Raw genomic sequence first — 16,094 nt, 5'->3', positions numbered from 1 at the left:
TGCTAGAAAACATAATATTTTGCATACCTTAACCATCTTCACAATGGACAAATGAACAGTACATCATTAAAATATATGACCTCATCTTTTGTTTAAACAACAATTGATCTATTAGATGCAAAAACTTCTAAAAATAATTCCTATTCATAAGGGTATCTTTCTTTCTAGGAACATACTGTAAATTTTCCATCTGTGGGATTAGACAATAAACAAAATCTGTCACTATGAAAGCAAATTAGTTCCTAAACTTTGAAGGCATTTGTAAGTAATTTGTATTTTATGATTTAGAGAGTATGTCATAAGTTAGACTATTCACATTTAAATAAATTTTCACAAACTAACCATTAAAACTAAAGTTGAAAAAGAGAAGAATATTTAGATGGTATTATGTAAATAGAAATCTACCAAAAAAATATGGACTAATAAGGGAACAAAATACAGAAAGTAATTGTTTTAATGTACTTTCTTCATATTTGGAGGAATAATTGCACTCATCTTCCTACTCAGGCAGAAGTGATATAGAAAATTTAGTATCAATATTAGGTTATGGTTGTGATATCATTGTCCCAAATAACATATTAAAATGACATATAACATGGGTCCCTGTATCAAGTTCAACGTGGACACTATTTGTCCTAGCTTCTTTTATGTAAATAAGATGCAAATTAATTGAGTAAAAGTAATTAAGAGCACCAAGATCTAAATTTTTCTGAATCATAAGCCATGATTGTTAATTATTTGTTTCTAAGTAGCATTTAATGTAACAAAAAGCTAACAGAAACAGGTTTAAAACAACTAATAATCCTAGTTTGGGGATAAGGAAAAAACCAATGTTGTACTCAATATACGTATCCTTAATATACACTCAATACATGTATCAAAAATATCTTTGTTAGGACACTGAGACTGGAATAGACTCATACAATGCCACCTTTCCAGATAAAACTATACCATGAGTATTCCCCAGCAACGTCTGTAGTGTCCTCTAGCTCTACACAAACGTAGTATCTACTCATTTAGACTGGAGTCCATTTAATTCTAATCATGCCTCCCACAACACACACATACACCGAATATGAGGGAGGGAAGGAGGGAAAGAGAGGGAGACAGAGAGACAAAGAAGAATTTAAAAAATCAACCACAAACAAAATAGTAGATTAAGGAAACCTCATTTTACAAGTCTAAATGAAGCCCTAGGCACATGATAACCAGGAGCGTGCGCACACACACATACACACACACACACACACACACACACAAATCATAACATATATATATATTTTTTCTCCTAGATCTTTAAATATGCTGGATGAGTTTGTAGATACTAAGATTAGAGGCAATTTTTACCCCACATATACAGGTTGTCTCAAGTATGTATTAGACAGTGTATTTTTACTTCCACAAAGACTATGAAATTGCTCTATGCCTGAGACAATCTGGAACTCTATGATGCTTAGCAGACTATATAGCCACATAATTGCCCATTTTCACTGCTTCCAATGAGGCCTGACAGCTCACCAGTTTATTAAAGTGGCAGATGACTAGAAAAGGAAAGTTCTCATTTTCTAACTTCCTTTCAGAAGAGATTTCCTGAAAACTCAGGATTGAAAAAAAAAAAAAGGCTTATGAATAATGGAACACCCTGCTACACTCAGCCAGGTTTTATTGCAATATTCCTATCACATAGAACAAGGTCCAGAAGTTGCAAAAAAATAAATAAAAATAAAAATAAAATGAATTTAAAAAGCAATACATTTAAGAACTTCTTAAAGTAATCACAAAAGTAATAAATAGGAAAAATCATTTCTAATTACCTCTGTTGAGTGACGCTGAACTGTTTATATCTCCAGTAATGAAGGAAGACTCTGACTGCTTTCGGACTGTATCATTCCACATTCTACGAATTCGGCTCTGGATGGGGTAAAGGCAAAAAAGGAAATGAACTCACCAGGCAGTGAATTTTCACACAAATCATTCTTTTCTCTTTCTGTCACAGTTATATGAGACCTTTATTTCTGGCATCTGGCTAATACATAACTTGTACATGCTTGCAGTACAGTAGCATAAGAACATCAGAAACTAAATTAATGATAATAATTGGTTCTCATTATGTGTATTCCTAAATGCTTATACCAAAAATAATTGTAACTATGAAAAAGCAATAAGTGTAATGGAGTATACCAATTTAAACATGTTGAAGATATATGGAAGTGTACTCTAGACAGTTAGAATTTTAATAATTTTACTTTCCAAAGTGAAACAAATTATTTTCATTGCAACTTTTATGGGAATGGTATATTTAAATATGTATTAAATTGTCAGTTTTATTAACAAAAGATTTAGTTCAAGAATTCAGAAACTTGCAAGAAAGAGTTTGGTAAGAAAGAACAGAGGCTTATTAAAAGGCTACTAAACTCAACATTTTTCATGAATTTTGTAATAGTGTAATTTTACAGGTTACATATGATTTTGACTTTTCTTTCTATCAAAGTAGATAAAGGAAGTCAGTTTACCCTATTCATTTCTTCCCAGTAGGTAATTTATAGAGAACTGAAAATTCTTACATCATTATTTTTATTCTCAAATTCAGTTTTCTAAGTGCTAGGTAACTGAAGCAGTATAATATTTTTCCATTATTAAGAAGGGGATTTTTTTCTAGTTAATTAGGAGTTAGGGTTCAAAAAAGTATTAACAGTCTTGTGAGGAGGAAACAAAATATTTTCAGTTTTTCCAAGAATGAAATAGTTATAAGGACTATTCTCCTAGTAATGGTAGTGGCAAAGCCAAGCTCAAAATGGGTTATGTTCCAAATATATTTGAACTCCTTGGATAAGAGGAGTACCTAACCTTAAAAGATTAGACAATTGGGATAATACATCTTGGGATATGTCTATATTGTGTATATTGCTTTATAGGTCAGCAAGCACACACAAACACACATAGACACCACACACACATACACACACTTCCAAAAAAAAAAATAAAAGAACAAGAGGGTTGTTTGACTGGCTTAGTGAGTAGAGCATGTGACTCTTGATCTCAAGGTCATAAGTTCAAGCCCCACTTTAGGTGTGGAGACTACTTCAAAAGAAAGAAAGAAAGACAAGAGGAAAGAAAAGAAAAAAAAAAGAAAAGAAAAGAGAGAAAGAAAGAAAGAAAAAAAAGAGAAAACTGGTGCAGGATCATATATCCTGAGCACTTGAACACTTTCTATTGAATAATACTTTAAAACTTCAAACTGAAATACTGGGAACAATTCTCTCACATTTGTTTCTATTGGTTATTTAATTAATTAAAATTAATTAATTACTGCATACCAAATCCTACCCCACAAAATATAAAGGGGAAAGGCAAACAAAAAAATATCTTTATCTTTGTGGAGCTACTAGATTAGTAAATGAAAGACACAACAAGTTACCACAAAAATAAATGCCAAAGTATGCAATGTGCCCACAAATCTCCATAGAACTATTAATTATTATAGCTGAAAATGACAAACTCAGATGACTGTCAGTGGTAGAACAGATGTATAGTACAATATACAACAAGAAAAACAGAAAAGCAACCTAGCGTCCTGTAGCAACATAGATGTCTGAGGAAAGGAAGAAAATAGAAGATAATATGTGCTGGATGATGTCCTGTGAATAAGTATCTCACGCATGAAAAACAAAATATGTGAAAAATTAAGATGGTGGTTATGTTGGAGGTAAATGATGGTGAAAGGTCCAAAGGGTTTCCAAAGCACTCCCAACATTCTAATATATAACCCAGAGAGAGGTAACAAATCACTGTGCATAAACTTATATTTTGTGTACTTTTGTTAATGTTTGATATACTCCACAATTAAACAAAATGTTTAAGTGCACATGAAGGGATATATCCTTGGCTAGGAAGTCTGTGAGCATTGCACTGAAGAAGTGACATCTTAACAGATTTGATGAAATGATGATTGTTGTTAGGTGACATTTGTATGAGCTTCTCCCATTACCTCGGCTTCTGTTAGTCTCCCCAACCTGGGCTGGCCACACTGGTTTCTTGCCTTCCTTAACAAGCTAAGCATGCTTCTGCCTCAGGCTTAGTACAACTGCCTCCTCAGCCTGAAGTGTTTTTCCTCCAGATACACGTATGGATAACTCCTTCATCTCTTTAAATTTTTCCTCAAATATTTTCTCCTTGAAGAGACATAACTTGATCATCCTTTTTAGAACTGTATTCCACCCACCTAACCCTGCTATTTTCCCCCCAATAGTCATTATCATTTCATACAACGTGACCTATAATTATAATGTATTTATTTCTTATATTTAGATATAATGTCCAATATTTTATGTCTAATGTCTGCATAAGATCTGGTGCTCTCAAAAAACAGATATTTGGTCTTTTTTGTTTATTGATGTATCACACCCTGAAATATCATGTGGTACAGGATAAATATTATATGTGTGTGTATGTAAAATATGTATTTATATGTAAAATACATATTTATATGTAAAATCTTTAAATATTTTAATTAATTCTATGGAATTAGAACCTAGAATTCTAGGTTATATACCATGTATTTTTCATTTATTCACTCAATGAAATCACACAAGAGCGCCTTGTGGCAAGTACTCTTAGTCATTAGAAAATTGAGGTTCAGAAGTTAATTAGCATGTCCAATGTCACAGGCCTAATAAATGACAAAATCAACATTGAATCTACTCAACTGGCTCCTGATCTAGGAAGAAAAGGAGAAAAGGTGAAATATTGCAGGTGGAAGAAAAGTATACATTATATAGCACAGAGCCAACACTTAAATGTTCATGGAATGATCCAGGATGATGTGTGGTGAAAAGAGCAAATCACAGACTACATATAATGATATATCACCTTAAAAAAAGATTTTAAAAAGTAATACTAAACACCTTTTTTTGGAGGTGGAGAAACTATTAGAATAAGTCAAGGAAATGACATATTCTGGTTGGAGGCACAGGAATTAATTACAGAGAGGTTTCAAGAAGGCAAAATATATGGAAAATGTTCAATTGCTCAACTGGATGTTCACTTCACAGATACTCATTTTATTACTATGCTTCATAATTAATAGATGTTACATATATGGCTTATGTTTCAAATATCATATGATAAATGTAAATACAACACAAAGTCAATGAAGCAAATAGAAAACAAATGACAGATTAAAGAAAAGTCAAATAAGGACAATACTTTCGTCCACAGTTTTTATAAACACATATAAACACAAACCAATCCTATACATACAGCTGTGAATATCTGTTTGTGTGATTATGGGTATTACCAAGCTTTTAGAAGTGTTTATTAGCACCAGGTAGGTATAGGGGAGCAACAGGTGGAAAGGGTTTTCACTTTTTAGTCTTGCCAATAGTTCCCCTGCATCATCTACATGGAAGCCACATGATCTTTATTATATGTGGATGGTCTCCTGCCACTTCCTTTTCTAAATCATCTCATTGGCTTTCACAAGTAAATGAAATAAAACCTAAATTTGCATGCTCTTACAAAACATTACTGATTAATCTCTAGCCTTCTCTTTTGACTTCATTTCCTATTCACTTTCACCTAATTTAGTCAATGATATTCTTTCCATTCCTGAGTTTGCTAGTCTTCCCTGTCTTTTAGGGTTTGCATTAGATGTTCTCTCATCTGGAATTCTTTTCCCTGAATTTCCTTCCGATCATTCAGAATCTTGGTGTCAACATCATCTTCCAAAATAGTCTTTCTCCAGCACTTAATCCAAATAGCCCCCTGGAATTTCTGTATCAAATCACTATATTTGGCTCTCTACCAACTTTTATAATCTCGTTATCTTCTGTCAGTTTATTTGTTAATAAGTTTTCTATCTTCCACAATTAGAATGAAAGCTCTAGATCACAGGGGAAGTTATTTGTCTTTTAACCACTGTACCTCCATTTAAAGGCTGTCTGCCATTAAATAGAGGTCATTCAATATTTCTTACCCCCCTCAAATATATATATATATATATATATATATATAGTTTGCTATTTTATAAGTTCTCTGATGTGGATAAGGCATCCATAGTCCCAAGATTCTACCTAAGTATCAATGAGTATTTTAGACTCTAGAGTGTCATAGTTCATATGAAATACATTTATTATTTTTACTTGAACAGACTGGATTTAAGTAACTATTACTTTATGTAGGATTGGATTGTCAGTTAATCAGAATTAGTATTATAGTAAGCACAAGGTAGCAATGTAAGGGTTTTTTTTTTTTTTGGAGGACTAGAATTGTGATATCAGAAACATAAAACTGAAGAAAAAATATGATACAGCTTTAAAATATATATCTGACATTATAGTCTGTAATAATGAACTAATAAGTGACAGCTGCACCAATTAGTTGAGTACTTATAATTTATTTTAAATATTTTGAATACATTATCTCAATCTTCCTAATATAAGAAACAAGTATTACTAGCACCACTTTACAGATGAAAAAACTGAGGATCAATGATATCAAGTAACTTGTTTTGTGTTTTGGATGATACATGCTAAAGCTAGAATTCAAACCAACAGCTACCACACAGCAAATTTACAATTATTCTATTAACCTGCATTGCTCTATCTTTTACCTTAGATATATTGCTAAACATTACACAACTCTGTTGTAACATAATACTGAAACTTCCAAATAGTATTGGTTCATTAGTGACATTTGTCAAATGACTACAAGATGGTAGCTAATGAGCTCAGTTATATGAAAAGCATGTAGGAACTAATCAAGGTAGACAGCATACAGGATCTAAGCAATTTCAATTTCAAGGTTGTGGAAAAGATTATTACAAAAAGAGAGGAAGGATTATAGGTGTGAAAGTAAAGGGTGTGGAATATAAGAGCCTCATGCTAGAAGCATCATCCAGGTGTATGCCCAAAATTATGTAGACTTCAAATTTTTAAATGTTTATTTATTTATTTTGATAGAGACAGAGAGGACGTGAGTGGGGGAGGGGCAGAGAGAGAGAAGAAACAAGAGAATCCCAAGCAGGCTCAGCACTGACAGCAAGGATGGAACCCAATGCGGGGCTTGATCTCACAAACCATGAGGTCATGACCTGAGCCGAAATAGAGTCAGATACTTAACCGACTGAGCCACCCAAGTGCCCAGAGACTTCAGATTTCTAATTGGCTGATTTATTTAGTAATCCTACACTCAGAAATTTCAGCCCACCTAAATTGGTACATCTGTTCCCCCCTAATTTGCAACTTTGTAACCTCAGTCAGGTAGAGAAGTAAACAATAAAATTCAAACAATTAATAATTGTGTATTATATGTAGGGATAAGTTTCACGCTCATTGTGATTTATGGTTATTAATTTAAGTATTAATAGTCGGTTAGGTTTGACTTGAACTCATGATCCTGTGATCAAGAGTTGCATGCTTTATTGACTGAGCCAGGAAAGCACCCCAATCCTGTCTTTTATTTGATTGACTCATTTTAGCATCCTGGAATTGCTGAAAGTCTATCTAATAATCTTTGGACTCACACTGTGGCATGGGAAAAATGGCGGACAGGTTACTTAAAAGTTGACTGCTTCCCAGGGGACAGTCAAAGCAGCTGCCGCGTGGAGTGCCTGAGGGCCGGGAGAAATGGGTAGAGCAGTTAAGCCAATGATGCAGTTGTTGTATCCTTCACTGCCCTCAACTGTCTTCAACTTACCACCATATAATATAATATGAATTAGGGCTGTTTTTACTAAACATAGCAGTTAATAAGTATGTATTTTCAGTATGTGATTGAGAATTACTATCCTGGTTAAAAAAAGGTAATTCACTTAAGAATCATATATATAAAATATCATTTTCTTGGAATTTTGGGGAAAGTGCCAAATTCCTTTCCTCACCATCTATATTCATTCAACTAGGAACAATCTGAAATCATTAATTCTTATGCAAACTGAGACCCTATGTTTCATAATTTTGTTGCAACACGGCTTCTTAATGTTTTGTAATAAATGTGCTTATTTGAGACACTAAGACAACAACAGCAACAGCAACAACAAATTTGATGTGTTAAGCACTTGGGATAGAAAATAGTTTTGATCAAGGACAGCAACAGATAACAGAATATAGGTAAGAGATGGTTCGTTTTAATTAACAAATACTATTTACCTGTGAGCCTGTGGAGTAGCGTCCAGGAGTTCGAGAACCAGATGTTTTCCCTGAGCCAATTGAACTCTCTGTACTTTTGCCACTACAACAATGTGTCCGCAGGCATTTCCCATACTCTTTTCGGACCTAGACAATTAAACATTAAAGTTCTGTTAGCAAGTAATTCATTTCAGCTGGGAACTGTGGTATAAAATGTATGTTTTATTTTTAGATAATTAATATAATTATTTCCTTGCCCTTCAGATACAAGAAACTCTGTTCAGCATATATTTTACAACACAAAATGATATGCAAGTCATCAACCTTGAAATTTTGCACAACTGGAGCCTTTTAAAACATTTACACACGCACACACACATGCTCAATCCTGCTATGATGATACTACCTGTTAGTTCGAAGAATAAAAGCTTAAGACTTTTTACAACTCTATTTTGAGCTTCATAAATTTGATTTGAAGTAGCCTATTGGTGCAACTGATCTTTAAACAGAAACTGAATGAGAAAGTTGCAGAGAGAAGAGGGGATGGAGAAAGTGAGGAAGACGGAGAGAGAGAAGGAGAGAGAAGAGTAAAGGAATGTCTAAACACAGGAGAAAGGAATGTGTTGGGCTATGAATTCCTTTGTTTCTTTGAAGCTTATTTCTCTTAAAAGAGGTCAAATTTATAACTTTAGAATATAAAGTCAAAATATTTTAAGTTTATTCTTTCATAATAGTTCTACTCAATAATCACAGATTTATTAAATTCTTAATCTCCCTTGTGGTATAAAATCATAGGTAAAAAAAGGAAGTAAACATTTTTTTGTTAATGTTTTCAAGCAGGAAAGCCTATCAACAATTTCTGGAAAAACTTTTATCATGTTTAAAATTTTTATTACTGCTATTTAATCAAACAAGACATACAAAAATAAAACAGTAACTGCCCTAAATCATCTTTCCACTATCTACGACAAAAAAATACTCCCCAACAATGTGTTCATCAACTAAAAGCACATTCTGGCACATTTATATTCATTATGAAATAATGCTGTGTATGTAGTTATTCTTAGCTCTTTATCTGTTGAACTCACATGACTTCATCCTTTCCATAATTTATGACAATGTCAGATTCCAGTGTAACATTATTTAAAGCAAAGTTATAAATATATGCTTTTCTGAGGGACATTATTATTTAGAAGCAAAGGTAAAAGAGTGTGAATCATACATTAATATTAGCATTCAAAACTGAAATATTACATCTTAATATTGGAAAGCTCATTCTATGAAAGATATAGCATTATCAGAGATAGAATAGATTTGGATTTGTTCAAAGAATCCACCATTATTAAATGCTTATCTGTGACAGAAACAACAATATGGAGACAAGTGAATCAAAGCGTAGAGGAGAAGTGTCTGCAGGCAGTAGGTCAGAGCCCCAAGGAAGGCTTCTCAGAGAAGACAACTTCTGAGAGAACCTTCAAAAGATAAGTTGGAATCTGTCAGGCTGAACCACAGGTTGAAAGAAAGGCCAGACTAGAGAGACAAGGGCATTCTAGGTGTTGCAAACAGTGTGAGCAGTTTTGAGGACACTCTCTGACCTGGGATGTCAACATTACATTCTTTAATATCCTCGAAATTATATTGATATGTTTTCCAATCAATTTCTTCTATGCTACATTTATGAATAATTAGAAATGATTAGTTTTGTTCAGTGTTTAAAATAAGAGTCAATTCATGTTTTGTTAGTTTTCAAAAGAAATGTCTGCCCACTTGTCTGTATATCCAAGATTCAAGTGACCTGGGGAGTATGGAATGAAAAAGCTGCTAATATTTTTTAAATATTTTATTTAAATATTTAATAATAAATAAAATTTTATTAGAGACAGAGAGAGAGAGAGAGAGAGAGAGAGAGAGAGAATCTTAAGAAGGTTCCACACTCAGTGCCGAATCCCACATGGGGCTTGATCCCATGACCCTAGTATCATGACATGACCTGAAATCAAGAGTTGGATGCTCAACCGACAAGCCACCTAGGTGCCCCAATAATCTTATGATTTTTAATTGCTATTTACTAGGAATTGTGCTAGGTCCCTCCCTCAGAATGACTCTGGGGAATAATTATTACCTACACTGAAGATAAGAACACCAAAAAGGTTAAGCAATGAAAAGAAACTGAAAGACTGAAAAGATTAAGCAATATATGCTTCATGTGAAAAAATCCACTTCTCATAGGTGCTCTACGATCAGAAAGTTCTTTCTAAAAGGCCAAATTTCTAATATTAATGTTAACATTTTTATTAAAGTAATATATTAAATTATCCCTTTCTCTGTATCTAGAAAAAATAAGGACAGATGCTTTAATTAGAATTTGAGAAAGTTAAAATAATCTCCACCCAAAGGTAAGCACTATCAATTATAGTTTAATATTAGTCCAGAATTCATAAAGTATCCCCAAGAACCTAAATTTTGATCATAACCTACATCCCATTTTATTTTTCCTAATATACTCAACAAGCCTATTTTTCTTTTTTAGAAAAGAAAGTGTATTTTAATGAAGTGATTTAAATTTACACAAATATTTTAGGAGAGAGAAATAGAGAAAGAAAGAGAGATACAGAACCATTCCCCTTCCTCGGACAAAGGGAGCAATATTGTATAAGCCATCAGAATTCATCACAGACTATTTACATTTTTCAACAAAGATTATATATTCTGAACTGATTATATAAATAACCAGCAAATCAAGATATCTGGTGATGCCAAGTTCCATATTCAGGTATACTACTTACTGAATCTTTACTGATTTGACTTTATTCTTCTGTTATTAGATTTGAAACACTAAGCATATGTTTTAAAAAGAAAAACAACAAAATAACATGGGATGTGTCTATGACATATTTTCCTTTAGATTAAGATAAAAAATATTTGATTGTTCAATCATTTCCATATTCTAATCCACTAATTCACATGATACTCCTCTTATCCCAATCAATATGATATCTATTATTTTAATATTATTCTAGAATAAAGAAAATGGAAAAGAAACTATGTTACCAATGGTATATTTTTTTATACTCTCAGATCAGAAATAATGTAATATGATACCCTCTGAGATTTATCACATAATTGAGTGTATAACAAAAGAAAAAGTGACAACTTTAATGTCACCAGTATTACTGGTACCAGTAATACCATGCAATCCACAGTCAGAATAGGACTGATAACTCAAAGTTTGATTTTGTTAATGAGTTGAATCAATCAACAAATAACCCTATAAGACAAAATATCTCAACAATGGAATACTTCATATTTCTCTAATCAAAACATGACAACTACATCAGCATGGTCATATTACTGAATTCAATCAATGGCTTAAAAGAAACTTCTTAAGAGAATTAAGATTGCTGAAATGTCCATACTACCCAAAAACCTCTATAGACTCAACGCAATCTCTCAAAATTCCAATTTGAATTTTCATAGATACAACCATCCTAAAATTTGTATAGAAACAAATGCGCGCGTCTGCGCGCGCGCGCGCGCGCGCGCGCACACACACACACACACACACACAGTAATTCTAAGAAAGAATACCACTGGAGGCATCACACTCCTTGCCATCAAACTATATTACAAAGCTACAGTAACCAATACGGTATGGTGTTGATATAAGCCAAGAGAACAGAATTAGAGAGCCCTAAAATAAATGCTTGCATATACTGTCTACTAATATTTTACAATGAAGCCAAGAATACTGGTGGAAAAAAGGACAAACCCTCCAATATATAGTTTAAGGAAAACTAAACATGCAGATGAATGAAATTGGGCCCAACTTAAACCACTCACAACACTTAAAGTAAATTAAGGACTTAAACCATAAAACTGCTAAAAGAATATATAAAAGAAAAGTTCCTAGACATTGGTGTTGGCAATGATTTCTTGGACATGATATCAAAAGCATAAGCAACAGAAGCAAAAATAAATGAGGCTACATCAAACTAAAAAGCTTCTAAATAGCAAAAGAAATGATCAACAACACAAAAGGGCACTCTACAGAAATGAAGAAAATATTTGCAAATCCTATTTCTGTAAGGGGTTCATATCTAAATTATAAGATTTAAGAACTTGTGACATGCAATGGCAAAACACCAAACAATCCAATTAAAAATGAACAGAAGAGGAGCACTTGGATGGCTTAGACAGTTAAGCCTAGACTCTTGATTTTGGCTCAGGTCATCTTCTAACGGAGGGATTGAGCTCAACATTGGTCACCTCACTGACAGTGCGGTGCATGCTTGAGGTTCTCTCACTCTCCTTCTTTCTCTGTCCCTCCCCTGCTCTCTCTCTCTTTCTCTCAATAAATAAAAAAATATTAAAAAAATGAAGAGAGTAAATGAATAGACATTTTTCTTAAGAAGACATACAAATGACCAATATGAAAAGATGCTCTATAGCACTGATCAAGGAAACGCAAATCAAAACCAGAATAAGATATCACCTCCAACCAGTTATAATGGCTCTCATCGAGAAGAAAAAAGAAAAAGAAAAGAAGACAAGAGATAGTTAAGTATTGGTGAGGGTGTGGACAGAAGAGAGTCCCTGTGCACTGTTGGTGGGAATGTAAATTGGTACAGCCATTAACAGAAGCGATATACAGTTTCCTCATAAAATTAAAAACAACTACAATATGATCCAGCAATCTCACTTCTGGGTATATATCCACAGGAAATAGAATCAGGATCTCAAAGAGACATCTACACTCCCATGTTCATTGTAGCATTATTCACAATAGCTACAACCTAAGTGTCCATCAATGGGTAAATAGATAAAGAATATGTGGTACATACATGCAATGGAATATTGTTCAGTCACTAAAGAAGAAAATCCTGCCATTTGTGACAACATGGATAGATCTTGAGGGCATTATGTTAAGTGAAATAAGTCAGACAAGGAAAGACAAATACTGTATGCTATCACTTATATGTGGAACCAAAAAAGCTTAACTCATAGAAACAGAGTAGAACGATGGTTACCCAAGGTTTGGGCTGGAGGAAATGGGAAGATGCTGGTTACAGAGTACAAACTTCCAGCTATCAGATGAGTAAGTTCTGGGGATCTAATGTACAGGATGATAATTAATTATAGTTAACAAACTTATATTATATACTTGAAAGATCCTAAATGTTCACCACAATATAGAAATGGTAATCCTGTGAGTTGATGGAAGTATTAGATAATACTATAGTGGCAGTCATTTCATAATATATGTGCATCAAATTAACATACTGTATGCCTTAAACTTATATAATATTTATATCTCATTAATATGTTAATTTAAATAAAGGAATAGAAGAAAAATCTCCTAAGACATTTTTGCAATCGCAATCAAGATTACCTATTTTTTGTTTTGTTTTGTTTCTTGTTTTTGTAGGGAGGAAGGTAGATAATTCCATGTTTTCTATATTCTCTGATGTTGGGTCATGTTCTTGATACTCAATAAAAATGTCATCAAAATTGGAAAATTCAAAACATAAAATGAATGAAATAATACGCTTATTACTTGTTAAAATAAATCATAATAGAAACCTTCTAATTCAGGAGTTGGTAATTTTTTTTTTCATGAAGGCCAGATAGTCAATATCCAGGCTTTGTTTATCAAGAGGCAACAAAAGATGCTGTTTATGTACTTATTGTAAATTTCAAATGTAACCACTTAGAAATATAAAAACCATTCTTGGCTAACTGGCTGTAAACATTAAAAGGCACCTGGGTAGATTTGACCCATGAGCTGTTGTTTCCTAAACTCTGTTCTAATGAATCACAAACTTGAGTTTGATCACATATATTTTTTCAAATTTCACTTATGTTAAATCTGTTAAATACACTAAAAATTCTATACTTTGGATTCTGAGGTTCATTATCTCTTCCTGGATATCAATTCCTACTTATACCAGTATGTATACTTATAAGATGAGAGAAATAAAAATAATTATTGGGAAAACCCTAGGAGATACTGACTGATAAAAAATACTAATATAAAAATTAATATACACAGTATAAAAAAATTTCTGCTCTAAAGGAAATTTCTATATAACATAAAATTTTTAATTTTATCACCCCAAATTCCTAGCTAATACATAATATAAAAATAATGTGTACATTTGAAGATGTTATAACTGCTTACGATGACTTAAGGCTCAATATTCCCTTACTTACACAGACAAATGCTACCTTTTTCTTAACCTCCTGATTTTGCTCCCATCTTTTTACATATATTTCTTGTGACAATCAGTTATGACGTTCTTCTATCAAAATATAGAAATTTTTCCCAAGTGTTTAGTGTCTCTGACTTCTCTGAAATGTTTTACAGTGCTAGCTGCTGTCTATTTCTAGACATGTTCTCCTACCTTTAATTTAGTATATCATCATCTTTTCCTTGGACACTTCCTTTTTTCCATCTCTATTCCTACTCATCATTTACATGTCCTACTCTTTACACTCAAGTGTGCTAAACTGCGAGCTGTTTACATTACCTAATTCTTCACCTTCCTGAGTTAAAAAAGCTAGACTATGTTTTCCAGTCTTTCTTGCAGTTTATGTGGTACCACTGATAGGATCTTATCTGATGGAAGGTGAGTGCTAGTGATGTAAGCCTCTTTCAGACCTTTTACACAAGAACACCTCTTACTCAGACTGCCTGCTTGGTGTCAATATTCAAGATGACTGTGGAAATCATATATTAAGGTTGGTTGAGACCTCAGTAGCCTATGTTCCTCCATGAGGAGGCACCATCAATTGGGCCATAAGTATAAAAATTAATATTTAGTGGATTAAACAACTGCAATTTTAGGGGTTGTATACTAAATATATGGGAGGATTAATCCATTCTAATATAACCTCAATTAACTCTAATCCATTAGATTAGAATCCATCTATTCTCTGATAACCTGTTTACTTTTCTGCAAGCTACATTTATAGGCCTGAGTAATCATTACTATTCTAGCATTATTTATGATCATGTCAACGCATGTTTGATACCTACCACCACATACAACTGAAACAGAAGACAACTGACTCATGGTGACAAGCGGACACACTTCTCAAGTTTTATTTACGGTCCCATCAGTCTCTCAAACCAAAATTCAGAGACATAGATATCTTTACTTTTTATTTTTTCTGTTGTTATTTTCCAAAGAAAAAATTTTAGGTGGTGTTATTTCTTCCTTAAAAAATATTTTCACATTTTGACATTTCATTTTCAGAGCCACCTCTCAATATTTCATAATTATTTTTATTACCTCCATGTTACACATGAAGAAACTGGGGCATGAGAAGGTTAATTAACTTGCCCAAAGACACATAAGCTTTTAAGTAGAAAAACTAGGATTTAGACCCAGACAGTCTTGGCTCAAGGGTCTATGTGATTGGAACTATAATGACCATATTTTTAATAGAGTTAAAAAGTATAAGATTAGAAAATCAATCTTGAGATTTCTAAAAAATGCAATGAAAGTATTTAGGGGCCAAAATTAACTTTGAAAATGAATATTTTAAGTCATTATAAATGTGAAAAATCACAAAAATAGACCAGCATAAAAAATTAAATATTGCCTTCTAATCATCTAACTCATAGATTTTATAAAGGATGCTTTTAAAGAAAAGAAGTACAGAAACAATTACATAGTACTTCATTATCCATTTAAGAAACATAAATGTTATCATAAAATGTTATTTATATTTTCCAGTGTATGCAAACTGGTTTTTAAAGAAAAATAGAAAAACATATATTTCTTAGACTATATATATATATACACATATATATATGCATATATATATATATATATATATACATCCCACAGCTCCATAACATCTTAGAAAACCTATTTCTAATACACAAATTCCATGTGTTTGACAATGAAAATATTAAAGACTATAAGGTCAAGCCTAAAAGAATATATTTCTATTCACTGTCCA

At 32.7% G+C, this 16,094-nt stretch overlaps 1 protein-coding gene across 1 annotated transcript in view; it reads right to left on the bottom strand.

Moving 5' to 3' along the window:
* ADGRL3 (adhesion G protein-coupled receptor L3) overlaps positions 1-16,094 on the bottom strand; it is a 516,039-nt gene that overhangs the window by 26,450 nt on the left and 473,495 nt on the right. Inside the window, exons 22-23 of the mRNA XM_039217419.1 lie at positions 8,148-8,273; positions 1,815-1,911 (exon numbers count right to left, since the gene is read on the bottom strand). Coding sequence (XP_039073350.1) covers positions 1,815-1,911; positions 8,148-8,273 — 223 coding nt within the window. The remainder of the gene's footprint in view (positions 1-1,814; positions 1,912-8,147; positions 8,274-16,094) is intronic.

This window comes from Hyaena hyaena, unplaced genomic scaffold (genome assembly GCF_003009895.1).
Source record: "Hyaena hyaena isolate Hyena2069 unplaced genomic scaffold, ASM300989v1 scaffold_687, whole genome shotgun sequence".
Lineage (NCBI taxonomy): Eukaryota > Metazoa > Chordata > Mammalia > Carnivora > Hyaenidae > Hyaena > Hyaena hyaena.
The sequence above is the reverse complement of the archived record's forward strand: the minus strand, read 5'-3'. Positions and strand labels throughout refer to the sequence as shown.